This window comes from Buteo buteo, chromosome 7 (assembly GCF_964188355.1).
Source record: "Buteo buteo chromosome 7, bButBut1.hap1.1, whole genome shotgun sequence".
Classification (NCBI taxonomy): domain Eukaryota; kingdom Metazoa; phylum Chordata; class Aves; order Accipitriformes; family Accipitridae; genus Buteo; species Buteo buteo.
This window is the reverse complement of record NC_134177.1, coordinates 28528543-28548062: the sequence shown is the minus strand read 5'-3', so window position 1 is coordinate 28548062 and position 19520 is coordinate 28528543. Positions and strand designations below refer to the sequence as shown.

General features: G+C 40.9%; 1 protein-coding gene across 2 annotated transcripts in view; it reads right to left on the bottom strand.

Annotated features, from left to right (window-relative positions):
- ARHGEF4 (Rho guanine nucleotide exchange factor 4) overlaps nucleotides 1-19520 on the bottom strand; it is a 247389-nt gene that overhangs the window by 191212 nt on the left and 36657 nt on the right. Inside the window, exon 1 of one of the 2 annotated variants that reach the window (XM_075032006.1) lies at nucleotides 5164-5362. The exons of the other annotated variant lie outside the window; for it this stretch is intronic. Within the exon in view, the coding sequence (XP_074888107.1) occupies nucleotides 5164-5202 (39 nt within the window). The 5' untranslated portion in view covers nucleotides 5203-5362. Of the gene's footprint in view, nucleotides 1-5163; nucleotides 5363-19520 lie in introns of those variants that run through there. 2 annotated transcript variants of the gene reach the window in all.

Genomic DNA, 19520 nt, shown 5'->3' with positions numbered 1-19520 from the left:
AGCATTTTTTTCTCCATGAAGACTGCCAATTGCCATGCACTATGCAGCATTTTTGGTTTAAGAAGGTACAAGATAACTGTCTGGTGTAAGAAATTTCCAATCCTGATGATTTGCCATACACTCTGCAGCTTAACTCAGTATCAGGAAACAACTTAATGTTTTTTAGATGGAAGCCATTGCAGAAATAAAATAGATGAATTTCCATTCTTCCTTAGTATCAAAACTATTATTAGAAAATTTGACTCTGGCCATCATACTCTCTGCCTCAGTGGAAAATTCACTTCAGTCAAAGCATTTTACTTTCTGTGGACAAAATTAAGAGTTCATGGTTACCTCAGTTGAAAAGTATTTGTCTACAGGTACCTCAGTTCCTCTGAAAGCAAGACCTTCACAGAGGTGTTTTGTATGTGAATTTATGCTTCTAAGATAGCTGTGTTTTTAAAGCCATTTAAAAACTCAAGTAATTTTTTTATATATTTTTGCAAGAATAAATATTCACACCATTGACTACAGTACCAATTCTACATGTATATATAACCCAGGGGTTCTTACAACCACATGTGTAATCATACGAACTTGTTGTTTTGCATATTAAGTGAGACATTAGCAGCCCTCTTTAAGTTTTTAATGAAGAGGTGTGTATTCTGGTATTACTTGCAGAGTTGTTACTCAGGTAGTATGAGTTGCTATAGACGTTACTATAGGATCTAAGCTGACATTGTAGGATTGTCATTTTAGCTCCAGCTCAATATTGGCTTGGTTTAATTTATGCTACAAGGAGTTCGTTAGCTAAACACTGACAGTCTTCTTCAGCCAGTTTTGCAAGAAAGCAGTTCCCACCCAACACTGAAATGTTCTGTTTGGCTGTTCTTTATACTTTTTGTTGCTATTTAGAAAGCTGCAGCACCAGTGCACAGAAATCCCACTGTACAGGATGACTTTGATATTTAGAAGATTGAAAGCCAAGATTCCACACACTCACAGGGTGCCAAAGATCAATACACTGTTAAAATACCTGCATCTTATCTGCTTGCCTGACAGTTGAGCATGCTTAAAGATCACATTAGTATACCACATCGTCTATATTAGATGACAAACAACTGATAAACACATTTTTAAAACAGCTGCATGTTACAGTCATTCCTTAGTTTTAGGCAAAACCTGCAATATCCACAGTCATTATTCAGCTAAATATGGTACATTCAAGACATGGTCCCATGCAACAGCAATCTTATAGCTGCATACAACGGGACCAATGCTTCTGCAGGTAACAAGGTACGTTTTCAGTGAGACAACATTCTGACTTTCCAAGCGAGTGTCCACTCAGCAGGGTCCCTGCCTCTAGGTAGTCAGCATAGGTTCACCTGAAATCAGAACTTTGTTTAGAAATCTCTGTTACAGTTTCACTAGAAGGGGAAAAGGAACTGACCCTCAGAGCAGAGTAACTGGCCATTATTTTAGTGCTCATTTGACAGGTATCTTAGAGTTGCCAAGACCGAGACTAACAAAGATTAGCCCAGCTAAAAGGCTGATGGTCATCAAAAAGGAACAAACACACCAAGTTTAGGGGGGAACCTAACCTTTCAGGATAGGTGAATACCTAGTGAAACAGATGCAAGACCTAAAAGTACTACAAATGTGGTGTTTGATTTCTTAAATCAGAATAAAAATCCTTCAGAGAAACACATATATTGTGAACAAACTGTTCAGACTGATTCATGTAAATGTAAGCTTGGCATATTGTTCAAAGAGAGAACTAGCAAAGTCAAGTTCAGATCCAAAGTCTAAGCTGGTTGGGCTGCAAAAACTAATCAAGCAGATGACACAGATTTCTGAGCAGAATTAAACAAAAGTTGTGACCAACGAGAGAGAGAAATGGATGACACTTTGAACACTGAATCTGATACAAATTTAGGATGTTCTACAGCTGTGCAATACTGTTTCCTATGAGAGCAGCGCCAGGGCTCCTAAAAGCTCTGCCTGCAACTGGTGACAGCAGCAATCACTGCTCAGGCGTATACTGGCCTTTTAAAGTGGCCAGGAATGTTTTAGCTGGTATTAGTGGCCTGGAGCTTTGGTTCAGAGAGAACAATAGGCATACTATTTTAGAGGCATTAAAGGTATTAGTGGCAAATCTGCATCATGCCTTGTTTACCACTGTACCAGTGGTATTAGACAGGAATTGAAAATGACTGCAACAGGCTGCTTGTTTTGAAATGCTCCACGCTATAAGTGAAAACATGATCGTTATTGTGGCCATCATTATAAAAGACAGCAGTATTAATCAGTATTTTCTGGTTTTGAAATTAAAGAAAACAGTAATATAGTTCCATAAACTTTACTGTTGCACTTCTCAAAAACTGATGATGGCTCATCTGAGCCATTTATATGATTTTTCATTTAAGAAGGAGTTACACTTTGATTTCTGCACATTTTCTGTGAAAACCAAATATTTTCACACCAAGTGAACAGACATGTAGAATATTTTAATTAGAGAATTATTTAAATTAGTAAGAAAAACCAGCAGCTAAAACCAACACAGTTGCGCATATAAAACAATCTCAGTATCTCTTTCCATTTCTCTTGGCCAACCCAAAGATAAACATATTAAGCCTTTAAATGGATTCTTATGGGAGATAAAAATCTCGACTGGCCAAGATATAACAGGATATCTCTGCTGACACATCCTCACAAGATCTGATGTGCATGCAGTTTTGTGTTTGAACACGCAGTGAAAGGAACCGTGATACCGTCACACAGTTACACATCATAAACTCATGGTTCTGTGCTACAAAAGCCTTGCAGCCAGACACAAAGGAGGATAGGTGGGGGGTCCCGAGCTCTTCACTACCAACTCTGCCCCACGGTCCTGCACCCAGCAGGACCTAGCTCCCTCCTAGATATCCAGAGACAGATTTATGCTATTCCCACTTCTGCCTGCTCCTCCCATCGTCAGCAGCATTGATGCAACTTCCAGAGAAGGACAAGAGGCACCACAGTAACTCTCCCATAGTGTTAGCAGCTTTTATCCCAAAGCCAAGGGCAGGTTTATTAGCTGTTTGGCCCAGGCTACTTTTTCTTTCCAGTCAGGTGAGGGCGATACTTTTAAAGTTCCCAGCTGTGGTTATGGGGACCTTAGGAGCTAAAATCCTATTGAGAAACATGGCTAAGATCTCAGACTGTATTTCAAGCTACTTGGGTCATTCTAGCATGACCCAAATCACAAGAATATCAGAGTACAGCATGGTGCACAGGGCCTGTGAAATACAGCCTTAGATATACTGTGTTTTGGCCAGCTTTCAGTTAAGAGCTTTCTATTTCAAGAAAACTTCACAGAAAACAATGAAGAAACTAATTAAAACAGTCTTAATTTTACCTCCATTTTGGACAAAGTTTGACTGACTTAGCTGACTGTTAGATTTAAGTCAATGAATGCAAAATGAAGCTCATAGACATACACTGACGCTTGCCAGTATCTCAAACTGAAACCAACAGAGATGGCACAAAGCTGTTACAAACTAAAATGATCATCTTCAGAATGAGTCCAGTAATCACCATAATATGGTTGACAGCTACCAGTTTTAGTCAGTCCTGTTTTTCTCAAATACTAGTGTCTTAACGCTATTATAGATGTCTGATACTTATGTAAGAAATATACTCTTTTAAGTACTGAGAAGTATGTACTCTCACACCTTAAATTAAGGTATTTACATACACTTTAGCAGCATGTTTTATGCTAAAATTTTTCAAAGTCAAGGCTTGTCATGGATAAAACAGCAATGCAAGTATGATGCATCAAGAGCCATATCCCAGGAACAGAGAAAAACCTTCCTATTGTATTTTTTCTGTCCCTCGCTTTTACCTCCCAAAGAATGCAGTGTTTAGGGTAACAAAGTAACTCAGAAAAAGCTAAGTAGATATTTTAAACCCAAATGCAGGCAATTTTTAAGACCAGCTCCACACAATCTCCCTAAGGAAGGTTGCCAAAAATGAGGCCCACCTTCTAAGTAGAAGTGCTACTGGTTTTCTATGAACCATTGGGTGGTTGCAGGTGCTAATTGTAGCTACATGTTTTAGGACCAAAATTAAACATTTTCTCACATTTCTTTCGAACAGCAGTTGGTCTCCACAGAGCAACTCTGAGTTGATATTTACTGCTGACTTGACACTACGCCTGCAATCTTGCAGCATACTTTACCAAGAAGTAGTTTGGCATGCAAATGTGTAAGTGACAACATAATGGGAAACTGGAATTCAGCTGATTACAGTTATTCTATTCCATAAGTATTCTTCTTCTAAGTTAGCATAATTCTCTATTGAGCTTCAAATTCTGACATTTTAGATCACGGAATAATCCAATATTCACTAATCCGATTAAACTTTCATTTCCTTTGACCTACACTTCTCCAAATCATCTATACATTTCACAGTGCACACTTCTAATGAAACTTGCAGCACACACTCCAGTTGCAACACTACTGTGCCATAATTCTGAGCAAGGTGAAAGCCACAGCTGGGACTCAGATCTTACACAGCTATTTCAGTCCAATAGCAGGACCTCAGTCATAAAACTGTAGATTCACAGAAAATGAAACTGTCCCCAGGGAGTTACATACCCATCACTGAAGATTAGATTTTTGGTCTGGCTGTTTTAATAATATGAAATGTAAACTTACACTTATTGGCAAAATTTTGTAGTTTATTTTGTATCTAAAATGTTTTCAATGATGACAGTGTTCAATTGCTCAATTTAGCATGTTTAAAATAGAACAAACACTTCAGGAAAATGTAATAAAAATGAGTTATAATCTGATTTTGTCTCGTAAAAATGCATCTTTCACTGCTAACAACTCCCTGGTTGAAGGATGTGGCTTACACCATAAATTTTATGGTTTTTCATTGTATAAGGATGTCTCAACATAAATCCACAACAAGTGTTTCCTTTTTATTGTATCAGAAAATAACCACTTTCTACAAATCAAATGTTAACATAGCAAAGCAAACTGCAAACCTGGTAAGTGTACTTACTGGCTGGGCATCAGTTCTCAAGAAAACTACTTTCTACATTCCTGTACAAAGACGTCAAATCTAAGTTTCTTTCTTGTCAAAACAAAACTAAACCAAGCAAACTCCCACACTCAGGAAAAGTTTGAAATTGCTTACCTTGAAGAAGCTCCGAAGAAAATACATTATGCTTAGCATTTTGGAAGGTTTAAAATGAAGAATTGTTCAATCTTTAGAACATCCAAGGCCTGGGTGAATTCCTACACTCCTGCTGTGTCTTTAGTTACATGTCTTCTTGTTGCTATTTTGGACAGTCTTAATACAAGGGAAGCATATGAGCCATGCCAGAAGCTTATGCTAAGGAGTTGCATAACAATTAGGGCTTATCTGTGCTGCGCTGTACAGTACAGCAGTGCAAACAGGTTTGTTCACAGTTTACTAGCCCCAGAACACTTCTACTAGGCATGCCCAGAATGATGCCATTGTATTTGCTAAAGAAACTAAAGCTATTTGTGTGTGCTTCTAAAAGAACTGGAACTACAAAGGACAGCACATGTTCCCTTACCTCCCCCCCAGCTTTTGCCTACTGCAAGTTCAATCAGTGAGTATTACGCTTACTGCAGCATTTAAAAGGAAAGGCTCCCGCACTATGAGCTTTCTAGTTACTATCTCAAAGGTAAGGAAAAATTGCAGAACAGGTCTTTTGAAGTACAGAAGAGTAAATGCAATTTCAGTTTCTTCTTTTTTCTCACTTAACATTAAAGTCCCTTAAGGATTATCTGTGCTTCAGTAACATTCAGCAGCACAGAGATGCAACTTATGCCACGTAGTATAGAATCTATCAACATTTAGTGGCCAGGACTGAGAGTTACAGGTAGTCTGCTCACAGTGCACTCAGAATTAAAGACAACTACAGAGTGCAAGCAAGTTCTCAGAGAGGGATCAATCTGCATTACAGCAACTGTAAGGCACAGCCTGATACTGCATGCTTTCATTTATTTTTTAATCAAACTATGGCTTATATTTGAACTATCCAAACCACCCACTATTAAAATCTTTACACCAGGAAGAGGTATTTTAGGGAGGTGCTCCAGAGTAGCTTCTGATGCTCCATGCTGCTGGCCACAGGGAAGAAAAACACAGATGTGCAGTGCACCCAGCACAGCAAGGTGGGAGGAGGGACACAATCCCCCAATGTGGCTGATGCCCCAGCACTCGCTCAAGACTAACACCAGCTCTAACATGAAACATACTCTTTCACTCGCTCTATGAAATAGGTGATCTGTGTGCCATCAACCCCCCAGTAACCACATCCCTGACTTGCCTTGGATTTGCAATACTGCAAACGCCTTTATACCTTCCAGCAGCCATTCTTCTTCTTAGTCTATTTCAAATAGAAATATTATTGTTTTGGTCATACATGTAGATAAGATGTTTATGCTTAAATCAAATATTTTAGAGCAGGGAGACATATTTTACAACATACACAATTTTTCTGCCATTGGGGGAACTGCGTAAGTTTACACAGTCATAAGAAAGGGCACACCTAACTTGTTAGAAACCAGGCCAATAATTTCTAAATTGCAACATAAGGTGCAAATGCAATAGTCTGTGGTATGACCTGCCAAATGACAATACTACTTCAATGAAGTTTGGTCCTGCCATCTCTTATGATTTCATGGATAGAAGAGTGTTTTCCCTTAAATCTTAGTTCTAAAAGACATACATATGTCAATATTATATACATACAACAATCTTTTAAAGTAAACTTCTAGCACACAATTTGGGCGGAAACCTGCAGATAAAAATTCTAAAAAGTCTCAGAACAATTAAAAATCCAATGTTAGTTTAAAAAAAATCTCCTTGGAGGGAAATGGGCCTGGCTCATGAGTTTTCAAGGCTTTTATTTGTTAATTCTTAAGTTTACATTATTTTGAAGGATTACTTTTCATTACTTATTCTGAAAATACTGTCATTCTTTTAAACCCCGCTTATTCAAGAAATTGCAGGCAGACACATTTCCTGCATGCCTCTCCTGGTATTGACTCAATGGGCTATGCTCACAAGGTTCAGCTGAAGCATTCTTTGCCCAAGCCCTGACGTCAGACTCTTTGAGCAGAAGGAAATGCCCACTAAGACAAGTCCAGCTCTGCAGTGCCTTGGCATTTATTTTTCACAGATTAAAAGGGAAATAAAGCTTTATTCACATATGAATTAAGGTTTTTTTTTAATAAGAATCATCCTATGCATGTGAAAAGCCAGATTTTTGCTGCCTGATTTTTATCTACAAATATTTCTAATTTCTACAGAACTGCCCGTGTTGCAAACAACATGCCAGAAGCAGGTCACTGACACTGGCTGGGGGGTTGCCCCAAGAACCTGACTCCCCTTTCAGTTGCTTATCTTTTCTGAAATTAAGGTTAAAGCTCAACTGCCTATCACTCACCCTATTCTTCCACGCTTCGCTTGTTTGTGGGCTAGAAATAAGGATGTTCCTTTGCTGTAAATCAGCTGAGATCTTTCCCTCAGACTGGTATATTTCTTGGACTAGTCGACTTCACCACATAGCATGTGCAAGTTGCACAGTATTCCCTTAATCCTGCAATTCCTTAAAGACAACACTACTATTACTGGAACTCTGCTGTTCAGAACTTCAGAAAAATTGCAAGAAACTTTCTAGAAATCAGGCCTTTGTGAGTATGCATCTTAACATATCATTATAGAGCTACATAATTCCTTTTCCATTACTGAAAAATACAGGTCGTATTAGGTGCCTGTGCCCAGAAGCTGGCAGCAGGGCTGTGGGGTCTCTGTGAGGAGAGGCTGAGGCTGCCCCAGTTGCAGCCAGTTCCAACCACGCCAGGGCACAGGGCAGAAGAGAGCACAGCTGGGCCAGTCAGAGGAGCCAGCAGTGCCCCTGTGACAGTGCTTAAGAAAGGGCCAAATGCTGTCCAGCAGTGAGGGGTGAGAGACAAGATGTGAGAACCAGCCCTGCAGGCAGCAGGCTCACACACAGCAGGAGGTGCTGCCAGCACCTGGGCAGAGACTCCCCTGTGGAGCCTGGGAAGCCCATGCTGGAGCAGGTTTATCCTGAAGGAACCACAGTCCATGGGAAGGACCCACACTGGAGCCGGAAGGAGGAGTATGAGGAGGAAGAAATGGCAGAGAGGGATTGTCACGGGCTGACTGCAACCCCTCATTCCCAATCCCCTTCCACCAGTCAGGGGAGAGGTGGAGGAGTCGGGAATGAAGGAGTGAACTTTAACCTTAGGGGGAAAAGAGGAGAGGTGGGGGGAAGGCATTTCAGCTTTTGTCTTTGTTTCTCACCATCTAACTCTATTTTAATTGGCAATAGATTAAATTAATTTTCCTAAAGTTGAGTTTGTTTTGCCCATGATGGTAATTGGTAAGTGTCTTTATCTCAACCCATGAGCTTTTTCATCTTATTTTCTCCCCCTGCCTGTTGAGGAGGGGGAGTGAGAGAGCGGCTGGGTGAGTGTCTGGCAGGCGGCCAATGTCAACCCACCACACGTGCACTATGACTACAAACAGACCTAACAGCATTAAAGAGAATCTGCAACCTGAATTAATTTGTGTTATGATATGTGCAAACATCTAAAGCATCTCCCTTCTCACTTTATCCTACATCTAATGGAGAAGTCCCTAACAGTAACTTTGATTTGTAGATCTGTAAAAAGCTTTCTGATGCCCAAAATTTTGCATTTTTTAAAACATCAGCCTACTGCATTTTTTCATAGCTAACTTTTCACTGGTTTTACCCCTCCCCTTAAAAGCAAACAATGGGTTCCCAGGAGTTCACTACTCCCAAGTCCATTTACAGAGTTAAAGGAGTTTATCACTTAACATAAACTTCACTTGCAAAACTGTGGTGACCATTTTTTCAGTGTATGATTCTGAGGTTTCATTTGGTCAATGAGGATTTATTCTCTTTGGTACAGGTATAGAGTTGTTAATCCTCATGTGCCCAAGGCCAGCCACTGTTGACATTTTTCTTACTGATACACTACCTAAATCTACATGCCTTTTCTGCTTTTTAAAGAACAGCAGCTGTAAACTGTCACTGACTCATAGAACAAAATATCAATTTTGCCTTTTGCTACCACAGTCAAAAATTACTGTTTAAACTGACACTGCCTTCAGCAGATCAGGCACTATCGGGTGCCTGAACCAAAAACATCTGACAAAAAGTTAGGTACCAAAACCTTTCAGAGCACTGAGACTAGTATTGTCTAAAGGCAGACAAGTGGCACTGAAACTCCACTACTGTACTAGTGGAAGGCTTTTCTTCCCATGATTTCAACTATTTGACTACTTCATGTAACATTCACTTGGGTTAGCTTAACATAGTTGGGTATTATGTAGATTGTATCATGTTGGCTTCCAAAACAACTAAATGTTAGAAAATATGTTGATTTCATTCCAGTTTTATGGCTGCAAAGGTCAAACTTGAGAAGTCTTGTGCATAGCGCAGAGCTTAAAGTGAAGATGGGGACTGGACATGCCTTCTCACCTCTTCTGAGAGCATCATGTGCTTCTGTAAGATTCCTCCAAGGAACAACAATTTTGCCCTATGTTGTATTCCCCTGAGAGTACAAAGCCTAGAGATTTCATTGTTTTCATGTCAGTAAAGACATAATCATCCTCTATTTAAAAAGGCATTGATTATGGCTCAGTGGAACATTAATTTATATTGCCATACTCTCATATTTTGAAATACTCCAATTTGAAAAAAAAGCTCCAACAATGAAGACTTTAAGCTGTCACCCTGACCTGGGCAGTAAGGGACATGCTGCAGGCAGCCATAACTAACTGCTTGAGCAAGATGACTTAAGTGACCAAACAGGTATTCTAATTTCTGAATGATCATGTCAGACACTTTCATCTCCAGTGTAATTGCTTATTTGCCCTTAGGCAGTTCATTTGATTACCATTATCATAAAAATATACCTCTTGATGCAGCCTAACATGTTGGTTCAAGTACTCTTCAAATCCTTCTGAATTTCCCCCCTGTAGTCAAAGCCTTTAAGTTTTCTGTCTTCATAGAAGGTAAGAGATTCTGGGTTTATAATGGGAAACTGCACCTTTGGGAGCTGAGATAGGTATTTCTGTGCTTTACCACAGCCTCAGCTCTCAGCTGGGTAAACATTTGTGCTGCTAAGCCAGAAATCTCTGTGCACCAACACTGGCCACCATTGCCCAACGAAATCCCATTACTTCTGGACATCAGCAAACAGCAACTAAGTTAGAACTTCTCAGGTTATGCTTTACATGACAGGACAGTTTAAGGGCTGGTTTTAATTACGAGCTTCTAAAGAAAAATAATAAAGAAAATCTGAGCAGCAAAAGCCATGGATCGAACCCTGGAAGGAATTTGGTCATTAATGGCACTAGCACTGATTTCTGTCAAGCATGTGCAGGGAGTCAATGGTGCTGGCACAAGGAGAAGAAATGTCACTGCTGTCACCATATGCTCAGTCCCCTACCCACAGGCAGATGAAGATATTTTCACTCCAGTTTGACACCTCCATTCAAGACTGAGTCCAGACTGTGAGACACAGCAGCCTTGCTATGAATCTTGCAAAGTTAATTCAGAGCTGGTCAGATCTCCAAAGTTCTTTTCTAGATTAGAGGCATAGGTAACACAGAATTAGATGCCTGGTAGCCTAGTCCGATAGGGAGCTCTTGCTATGGGTTTAGAAAATACCTTATTTGTGTTCATTTAAAAATCCCCTGCGGTAAAGATCTGAAAAACAACTGGGTAATAGTTGCCTTTGACCCTAATAAAGCCAGTGAAATGAATTCCAAACAGAATTTCTAGGAAGAATTTACTGTATCCAGAGAAAGTCCAGAGTGGGATTACTGAGGTCCCAAACTACAATTCTGCCCTGAAATATGCTCAGTACAACTCAGACAAATGGGAACTTGAATGCAGTGCAGAAGTAAGCTTCTGTGATTTTTCTCCTGTGCCTGGAGAGAAGTCCTACTGGTAGTAAGCTAGTTAGAAGTAGCATGACTGGCTTCTCCACCTACTATTCTCCACAATCTCCAGGTCAGATGGATGTCAGAGGGGTGCTATCACACATAGATGATGAAAATGACAGAGCATAATGAAGTAGACTTCCACTATTTTTGTTCTTAAAGTTATTCAGAAACTCATGACAACTGTCTCAAAGTTACAAACATTATTTCAGATTCAAGTCTGCCATTAAAAACTCCACCACCTGGTTGAAAATATTACTGTGATGCAAATGACATTCCAAGCCACCACTCTCAACGTACCCTACGCTAGACATAAACCCCATTTTCATGTCTTTGCATCAGCCCCAGATACACAGAAGGTGCTGGCACCCACAATAAGGAGAGATGCAGTGATACCAGAAAAAATGCTAATGCTACAATGTCAAGCCATTAGGTGCATGGACAGAAAGAGACATAAACCAGGACTAGGTATTATCAATCTGATGGAAGACTGAAAATTAAAACAGCCAATATCAAGGCTATTAAAAAATTGCTTTCAGGTCAGAGTCCTTGTCCCACTTTGAGGGCCTGACTCTACTAGAACAGATCAAAGCAGGCCTCTGGGGAGATCCGATAAGACAGGGAATAAGACAATACTCTTTAATTAGGTGATAGATTCTGGTTATGACAATGATACTGTTTCATGGACTCATGACATGCAGATTTCTAATCCAGAAAGTTTAATGTGTGTAGCAGAGGCAGAGCACTTTGTGGAGAGGTTTGTCTGTAGGAAAAGCTCTTTGGAAACCATTCCAGGAATAGACAGTGCACATACAACAGAGAAATTCCCAGGAACTGCTGTCTTCCTCTCTGATGAGATCCCACAGCTGATCAGTGGTGAGTGAGAAAGTCTAGAGCTTTCTTCCCAAGCAGGTGACATCACAAGGTTAGTTATTTGAGATGGGGCCAGTTCTTCAGTCAAGAACTAATTCAAAACTGAGAAAAAAACAAAGTACTTCTACTCTTGGTACAATTATTCATTTGATTAACATATAAATGCTGTTCTTGTTAACCAACATGTTTGCAACCAAGGCATTGTTCGCAATAGCATGCTTTCACTGGTAGCACAACTAATTAGATGGTGCATACATAGACTATAGCTACACAATACACAATAGATTGTATAGCCACAGACAAAGTATGCCCTTATTGTCATATATTGCTACACTTTACAGTGGAAAATATTAAATGCAGATCAAGCCTTTGAGCCTGTAAGCACACAGTGCAAAGTGGTGTGTACACAGGCATAAGAAGCAGTATTCCTCTGTAATCTTTTAACAGAATGATGACAAACTTGTTTTCCTGCTTCCTCCCTTGTTGATCTGGCAGCACTCCTTCTTCTAGGAAATCATGGCATACATTTCCTGCACTATCTTCAACATCCATTCACTGTTTATGCCCTCTTGCATGTGTTTTTCCTGCAGTATTGTACCATCTATATGATTTCCTGGGTTTTCTGGTTTTCACTTCTCCATGTTAGCTTTAGCTCTTCTGAGCAGGTCATTTTTGTCACAAATAACTTTAAAATCTTGTCTTGCAATCAGTTTGTTCTATAGGAGAGAACTCAACAGTTTGTTCTATTGACACAGAATCCAAGTGATACATGTTCAAGTCCCCTGCTTCTAATTTCCACCCTTCTACAGAACTAGGTGGATTTCTAAGAACTGGGCACATCCCACCTCTCAGCTGCATACTTGTTGGTTGGCATTGGTACTTACCCACCACTGGAAAACCCAGGTGTTGCTCAGCCTCTACCAATAGCTCTTTTCCTGGAGACTTCCCAGACACAAATGGTCCAATAAAGGTGAGAAAGTATCAGATTAAAATAAGAAAGTATGCCTCTCTTTCCTAGCATGGCATGGCACTTGGCAAGAATTAAAGACACATAGTTACTAGCATTAATTCCTTCCAGCAACTTACTACCAGTTGTTATGCAAGCCATGACCTGGTATTTGAGTCATACTACAGATGGCAAATAGCAACACCTCCATGGGCAGGTGTCAGAAGCCCCCAGAATCACATTAACTTAAGTATTTTTTAATCCTGAATTCATCAGGCAGGAGAACAGTCTCAAGCAACTCTCATTAGTTCATGTCACAGAACCGTAATGCACCGTGTTCAGTGCAAATGACTGAGACAGGAGAAAGGAAGATTACAGCCGGAACAACAGAAGCTGCTGCAAGCTTGAACTGCAATGTGCAGCAAGAAGGGAGAATGAAGTTCACAGACTACCAGGTTAGCTTGCTCCTGGGGCCATCATTTCCTCAGTTCTGTATTCAAGATCAAATTAATGAATTTGTGAAACAAAAATAAAGCTTTGTTAGTGGATTAAGCTGAACAATTGCTGTTACAGCTGTAGAACTGATAGTGCACTAGACCATCTGTTGGAATCTCCGGCTCAGGCACCAAAACCTCATGCTATTTATCTTTGAGCTGTTCCAAGGATTAACTGTGTATGTATTGACTCTGCAGTTGGTATCTATTAAATTAATACCTAAGAATTCAACCTTAGCCACTACTCAGTACCATAACACCTACAATGTATTTCTTAATGGGGGACATAACTGGTATTGAAGGTGCATCTCGACTGCTGATTTTCAGCTTGCTGTGCCCCAAAGCATTTGTGCATCCACTGGAGTGATAAGGTTGGGGACTGCAGAAGTTCATGTTGCACTTGGAGTATTAACAAGGAATGCCTATACGGAATGGAAAGAGACTAACCATAACCATATAAGTGCTGCTAATCTTTCATCCCACCAGGAATTTTACTCTTCCTCTATTTTCTCTCTGGGACATGTTCATGTTAGATTAATCTTAGAAAACTGAGCATATCTGTTAAAATCAAATACTCAGGCCTCTACTCAGCCTTTATAATACTGGCCTGCTTTATATGCCAGTAGAGTTGCACTGTTTATGAAGCTATACTGATGCTGCAATAATAATAAAGATGAGACTACATGCACTTCAGCACAATCTGTACAAGTCCACTGGGAAACTCAGGATGATATCAGGCAGCTGCACCTTCATGGCTATTATTTATTCCAGGTAGGATAAAGCTACCCTATATAGCCAATCTCTGTTGTAGCTGCAATGCATACAGGCCCTTTGAATGATCTCTGCAAAAGGCACAGCCTAGGGATATTGACCTGGTTCTACACAGCTCTGGTTTTCAAGGTGGCTAAGAAAAGCCAGGACATGTACAAATCAAAACAAGTGGAGAGCTGTTGCTGTGTGGCACCCAGCCCTATGGAAGGAACAGAGACACATATAGTTGCCAACTTCTGCCCAGGTGCAAAGACCATTAGTCTGGTCCCCATACTATAAGAAGCAAAATACAGTTTTGACCTAGTTACCTTCCTCATTTTAGCTTTCAGCCTTTCTCCACTCTGGAAAACAGTAAGGAACAGAAATGTTTTCCAAAGTGAATCAAAGCTCTTCACATAATCCCAGTTCAAATGGCTACGGCTTTAAGAACTAATGTAGAATCATAGAATCACATAATCATTTAGGTTGGAAAAGACCTTCAAGAACATTGACTCCAACCATCAACCATGCCCACTAAACCATGTCCCAAAGTGCCTTGTCTATGCACTTTTTGAATACCTCCAGGGATGGTGACTCCACCACTTCCCAGGGCAGCCTGTTCCAATGCCTGACAACCCTTTCAGCAAATAAATTTTTCCTAATATCCAACCTAAACTTCCCCTGCCACAACTTGAGGCCATTTCCTCTCGTCCTATCTCCAGCCACCTGACAGAAGAGACCAGCACCCATCTCACTACAACCTCCTTTCAGGTAGTTGTAGAGAGTGATAAGGTCTCCCCTCAGCCTCCTTTTCTCCAGACTAAACAGCCCCAGTTCCCTCAGCCACTCCTCATAAGGCTTGTGCTCCAGGCCCCTCACCAACTTGGTTGCCCTTCTCTGGACACACTCCAGCACCTCAATGTGTTTCCTGTAGTGAGGGACCCAAAACTGAACACAGTACCCGAGGTGCAGTCTCACCAGTGCCGAGTACAGGAGAACAATCACTTTCCTTGTCCTGCTGGTCACACTATTTCTGATGCAGGCCAGGATGCCATTGGCCTTCTTGGCCACCTGGGCACACTGCTGGCTCATATTCAGCCGGCTGTCAACCAGCACACCCAGGTCTTTCTCTGCTGGGCAGCTTTCCAGCCACTATTCCCCAAGCTTGTAGTACTGCATGGGGTCACTGTGACCGAAGTGCAGGACCGCGCACTTGGCCTTGTTGAACATCATACAGTTGGCCTCAGCCCATTGATCCAGCCTGTTCAGATCCCTCTGTAGAGCCTTCCTACCCTCAAGCAGATCAACGCTCCTGCCCAACTTGGTGTCATCTGCAAACTTACTGAGGGTGCCCTCGATCCCCTCATCTAGATCATTGATAAAGATATTAAACAAAACTGGCCCCAGTACTGAGCCCTGGGGAACACACCTTGTGACCTGCCACCAATTGGATTTAACTCCATTCACCACAGCCCTCTGGGCTTTTCCATCCAACCAGTTTTTCACCCAGCAAAGAGTACACTTGTCTAAGCCATGAGACACCAGCTTCTCAAGGAGTATGCTGTGAGAGACAGTGTCAAAAGCCTTACTGAAGTCAAGGTAGACAACATCCACGGCCTTTCCCTCATCCACTAGGCAGGTCACCTGGTCGTAGAAGGAGATCAGGTTGGTCAAGCAGGACCTACCTTTCGTGAATCCATGCTGACTGGGCCTGATCCCCTGGTTGTCCTGCACATGCCATGTGAGCGCACTCAAGATGAACCATTCCATAATCTTCCCCAGTACCAAGGTCAAGCTGACAGGCCTGTAGTTCCCTGGATCCTCCCTCTGACTCTTCTTGTAAATGGAGTTTAAGTCTAAGTACTGCAAAGTCTTGCGATACTTCACAGTTCTCCATACCTTAGAAGGTTCAGCACATGCTGCTTTCAAGGGGGCAAGAGTCACGGGTAGCCACTCCCTCCTCATGCAGATCATGCTCTCTGATGACAGGCAAGGCTTTATCATGGAGTCCCAGTGAATTCCGCAAAGACCTGCTTCCTGCCTGCTGCTACGCCCACGAATTAATGTGGAGAGGTGTGCACTGACCATGTAATGCTTCCAGGTAAATTATGAACTACAAGCTAATGGAAGCATCTCTGCATGTTTATGGATAGAACTTGGACAAGCAGAGTCACCCAAAACCAGATACATCCATTCCTGCTTATATTTCAGAACAGCAGGTTCATCACAGTGCCAAAACTATCACACAATCCTAAACTGCTAAGTTGCACACTGAGTATGCAGTTGCCCCAAAACATCTGTCATACAATGTCTCTATATACTCAGCTTTTGCAGTGTAGGAATTTTGTTAGTTTTGTCTTCTTTTATTGTCACTTGCATTTTACTGAGATCATGAGGCCTTGTCATTGTATTCTTAATTCTGCCTGCTGAAGTCCAACAGATATTTGCACTTGTTGAATGACAAGCACAAAGCAATAGACAAAATGGCATTCCTGACCCGCAGCTGGCAATCACTGCCTTTCCAGTTATTTGTTTTGTTGAGTTTTATGTAGATTATTTTCAGTTTGGTAAAATATTGTTAAATTTGGATGAACAGAAAGAGTTTGGGTGATCATAAGAATTCATGTTCCTAACTACGTCTATTCACAGTCAGATCTTTTTAGATTCATGCATCTGAGATATTTCAGATAGTAATTTTTCACATACACCATGGGTCAAGTGACATCCCAGTCACTGGCCAAATACCCAGGCTTGTCACACTGATTTTAAGAGAGGGATAAAATCTTGCCCAAGGCAGCTGCAATTGCCAGAAAACAGAATGTTCACTAATGGATGTATACAGCTACAAACTTGGCTACTTAAAATTTTAATCTCCCCCCTAAAACTTGAAAGCTTCTAAAGCTTTCCTCACCACCTTGAATGGAGGCAGTTATTACGCCTAGAGGGCCAGAAACATTGATTCTTTCTTCTGGATGCTACGGGACTCCCAACTATTTGCTCACTCTTTAATGGCAAGGCAGAGTAAGATATGACTTATGTTCACTGTTATGTTCTGCTATCAACACATTGAACAACCAGTCCAGAAGAGTCCAAATGGCACGATGTCCCAACAAACAACGAGGGAGAATTGAAAAGGGATACCGTAACCAGGTAACTACCATTTCTTTCCTCTGAGGTAAGCAGTTCTACAATAACGGTGGATTTCAACATAGCAGGGGAGAAAAAACAACACAGTAACTTGCTAAGTTTACCAACTGATTATTCTCACTGAGATGCACATACCACAGAATTCCACTTACAGTGTCATAAGTTTTCCAAGAACAGCATTCTTGTGCTTGAAGAGCTCAGGAATAACTCAGGGAAAAGGTTTGGAACAATAAAAACTAAAAATATAATTAAATTTTCCAATCTATAAAACCCTTCATTTTTTGGCTTCCCAAAAGAGCTACAATAATTGCATTGTAATTCTGAGACCTTCTCATAGCAACTTTCCATGACAAGAAATGGAAAATCTGAGAAAAGATGACAGTGAGATAAAAGTAAAATACTTACAACGTCTCCAGAGAGGAAAATTGAATCTGGATGATCTAAGCAATGGAGAAAGTCAGAGACACAGAGAATTATACACTTGAATTGAACTCACATTCACCAGACTGTTTTGTCTGCACAGTCTGAAGAACCCAGACACTAATGCCAGTAAAATAATGGGTGATGAGACTCTCTGGCTAAACACCCTGAACAGCAGCACTTTGTTAGAAAAAAAGCTGAAGATCTGGCAAATCTATGTTCTAAAATGGGCCAAGTGTAGAAGATTTGCTGCATTTTATTTTTGCCAAACTGTTATTGAATGTTTTAGGTCCCTTTGAGAGTTCAAGGCGTCAGGAAAAGAAATTCAACCACGTTATCTCATGAAGAATATTTTAAAAATATTTTTACAATAATGGGCCAAATTTTACAGTGTGTGTATAAGACAATGCAAATATTTTGGCTTGCCTTTGCCTATGCACTAATGCAGTACTATGTACCTGCAAGTTCAAGCTTGCACACACCCATCTATAAGTACTAAGCCTGCTTTGATCATTACTTCCGCTCCCGTCCACGGCACTGGGCCTGTCTTGCAGAAGTAATCTGCAAAAATCTCTTTCCAATCAGCAGTAAAAGCATGGAAGATGGAGATAAGGGTGTATTGGGTCTGGCTGAGCATGGAGTTAATTCTCCCCATAGCACCCCTTGTAGTGCTGTGCTCTGCACTGGTAGCTAGAAAGGTGTTGATAACACACCAGTGTTTTGGCTACTTCTGAGCAGTGCTGGCACAGCATCAAGGCTGTCTCTCCAACTTTTTCGCTCACCTCAATGGCAGGCTGGGGCTGGGCAAGATCTTGGGAGGGGACATAGCCAGAACAGCTGACCTAACCTAACCAAACAGATATTCCATATGATATGATGTCAGCTCACCTATAAAAGCTAAGTAATACAAAGGGAGAATGCTTCCCCCAAAGGTGCAGTTCAGGAAAGAAATGGAAATGTTTCTAACTGGGAAGATGTCACTGCATCCCAATCTTTATGTTGTTTGTGTAAGCCTGCCATTAGTAATTGGACTGCAAGCCAGCTTGATTGTCTATGATTTAGCAGTAAATCAAGGCAGGACACGAAGCTTTCTTCTGAGTCATTAAGGGTTAGGTACTAGTTTAATAGCCTGCCAGATGCTCCGTTTGGCTCACCACAAAACCAGTTCTTTTCTACAATATATGGTACAGACTAAAAAAGGTTCCAAGAAAACACTCCTGTGCTTGCAGAAGATATCAAATTAGAAGAGCTGGTTTTCTCAGGCTGTCAGCTGTATACGAAACCATACTGGAAACAGCAGTCCACTGACTTACAGAATATGTCATTCCTTATGTCCTTTCAGTCTTTGCTGTTTAATCACTGGGCTTCATATCACACATACGAAAGCTCAGGTGAGTCACCAACATCAAGAAAAACAAGAGTAAACCTGTCATATCCCATCTGCTCCATGCACACAAAACCAGTTGCACAGCTCCAGGACAGTGAAAGCCATAGAGTGTCATGGAAACTTCCTTTTTGCTGTATTGTCCCTTTGCCATATTTCCTTCAGTGCAAATTAATGTTAACAGTATTTTCTTGCTTTTTTCTCACCTGAGCTATGTGCTGGTTTTTAGGAAAATCTCACCCCAACAATCTTTTCCACAAATAGAAGTTCACTTTAGTTTACACTTCCGAGGACAGTGTTGATACATCAGGAAAGTAGCATGCTGCTTCATGTCTTGCCAAGACTATGCCAGCTATTAAAATAATAATACTTAAAACTCTTCTACCAACCATTGTGCTGCACTACTGTACAGTAGAAAATAAAGGCTTTCATATACTTGACCTAAGCCATGCAAGATGAAATGAAATCTAGATACTTCCATTTCAGACTGGGAAAACTGATT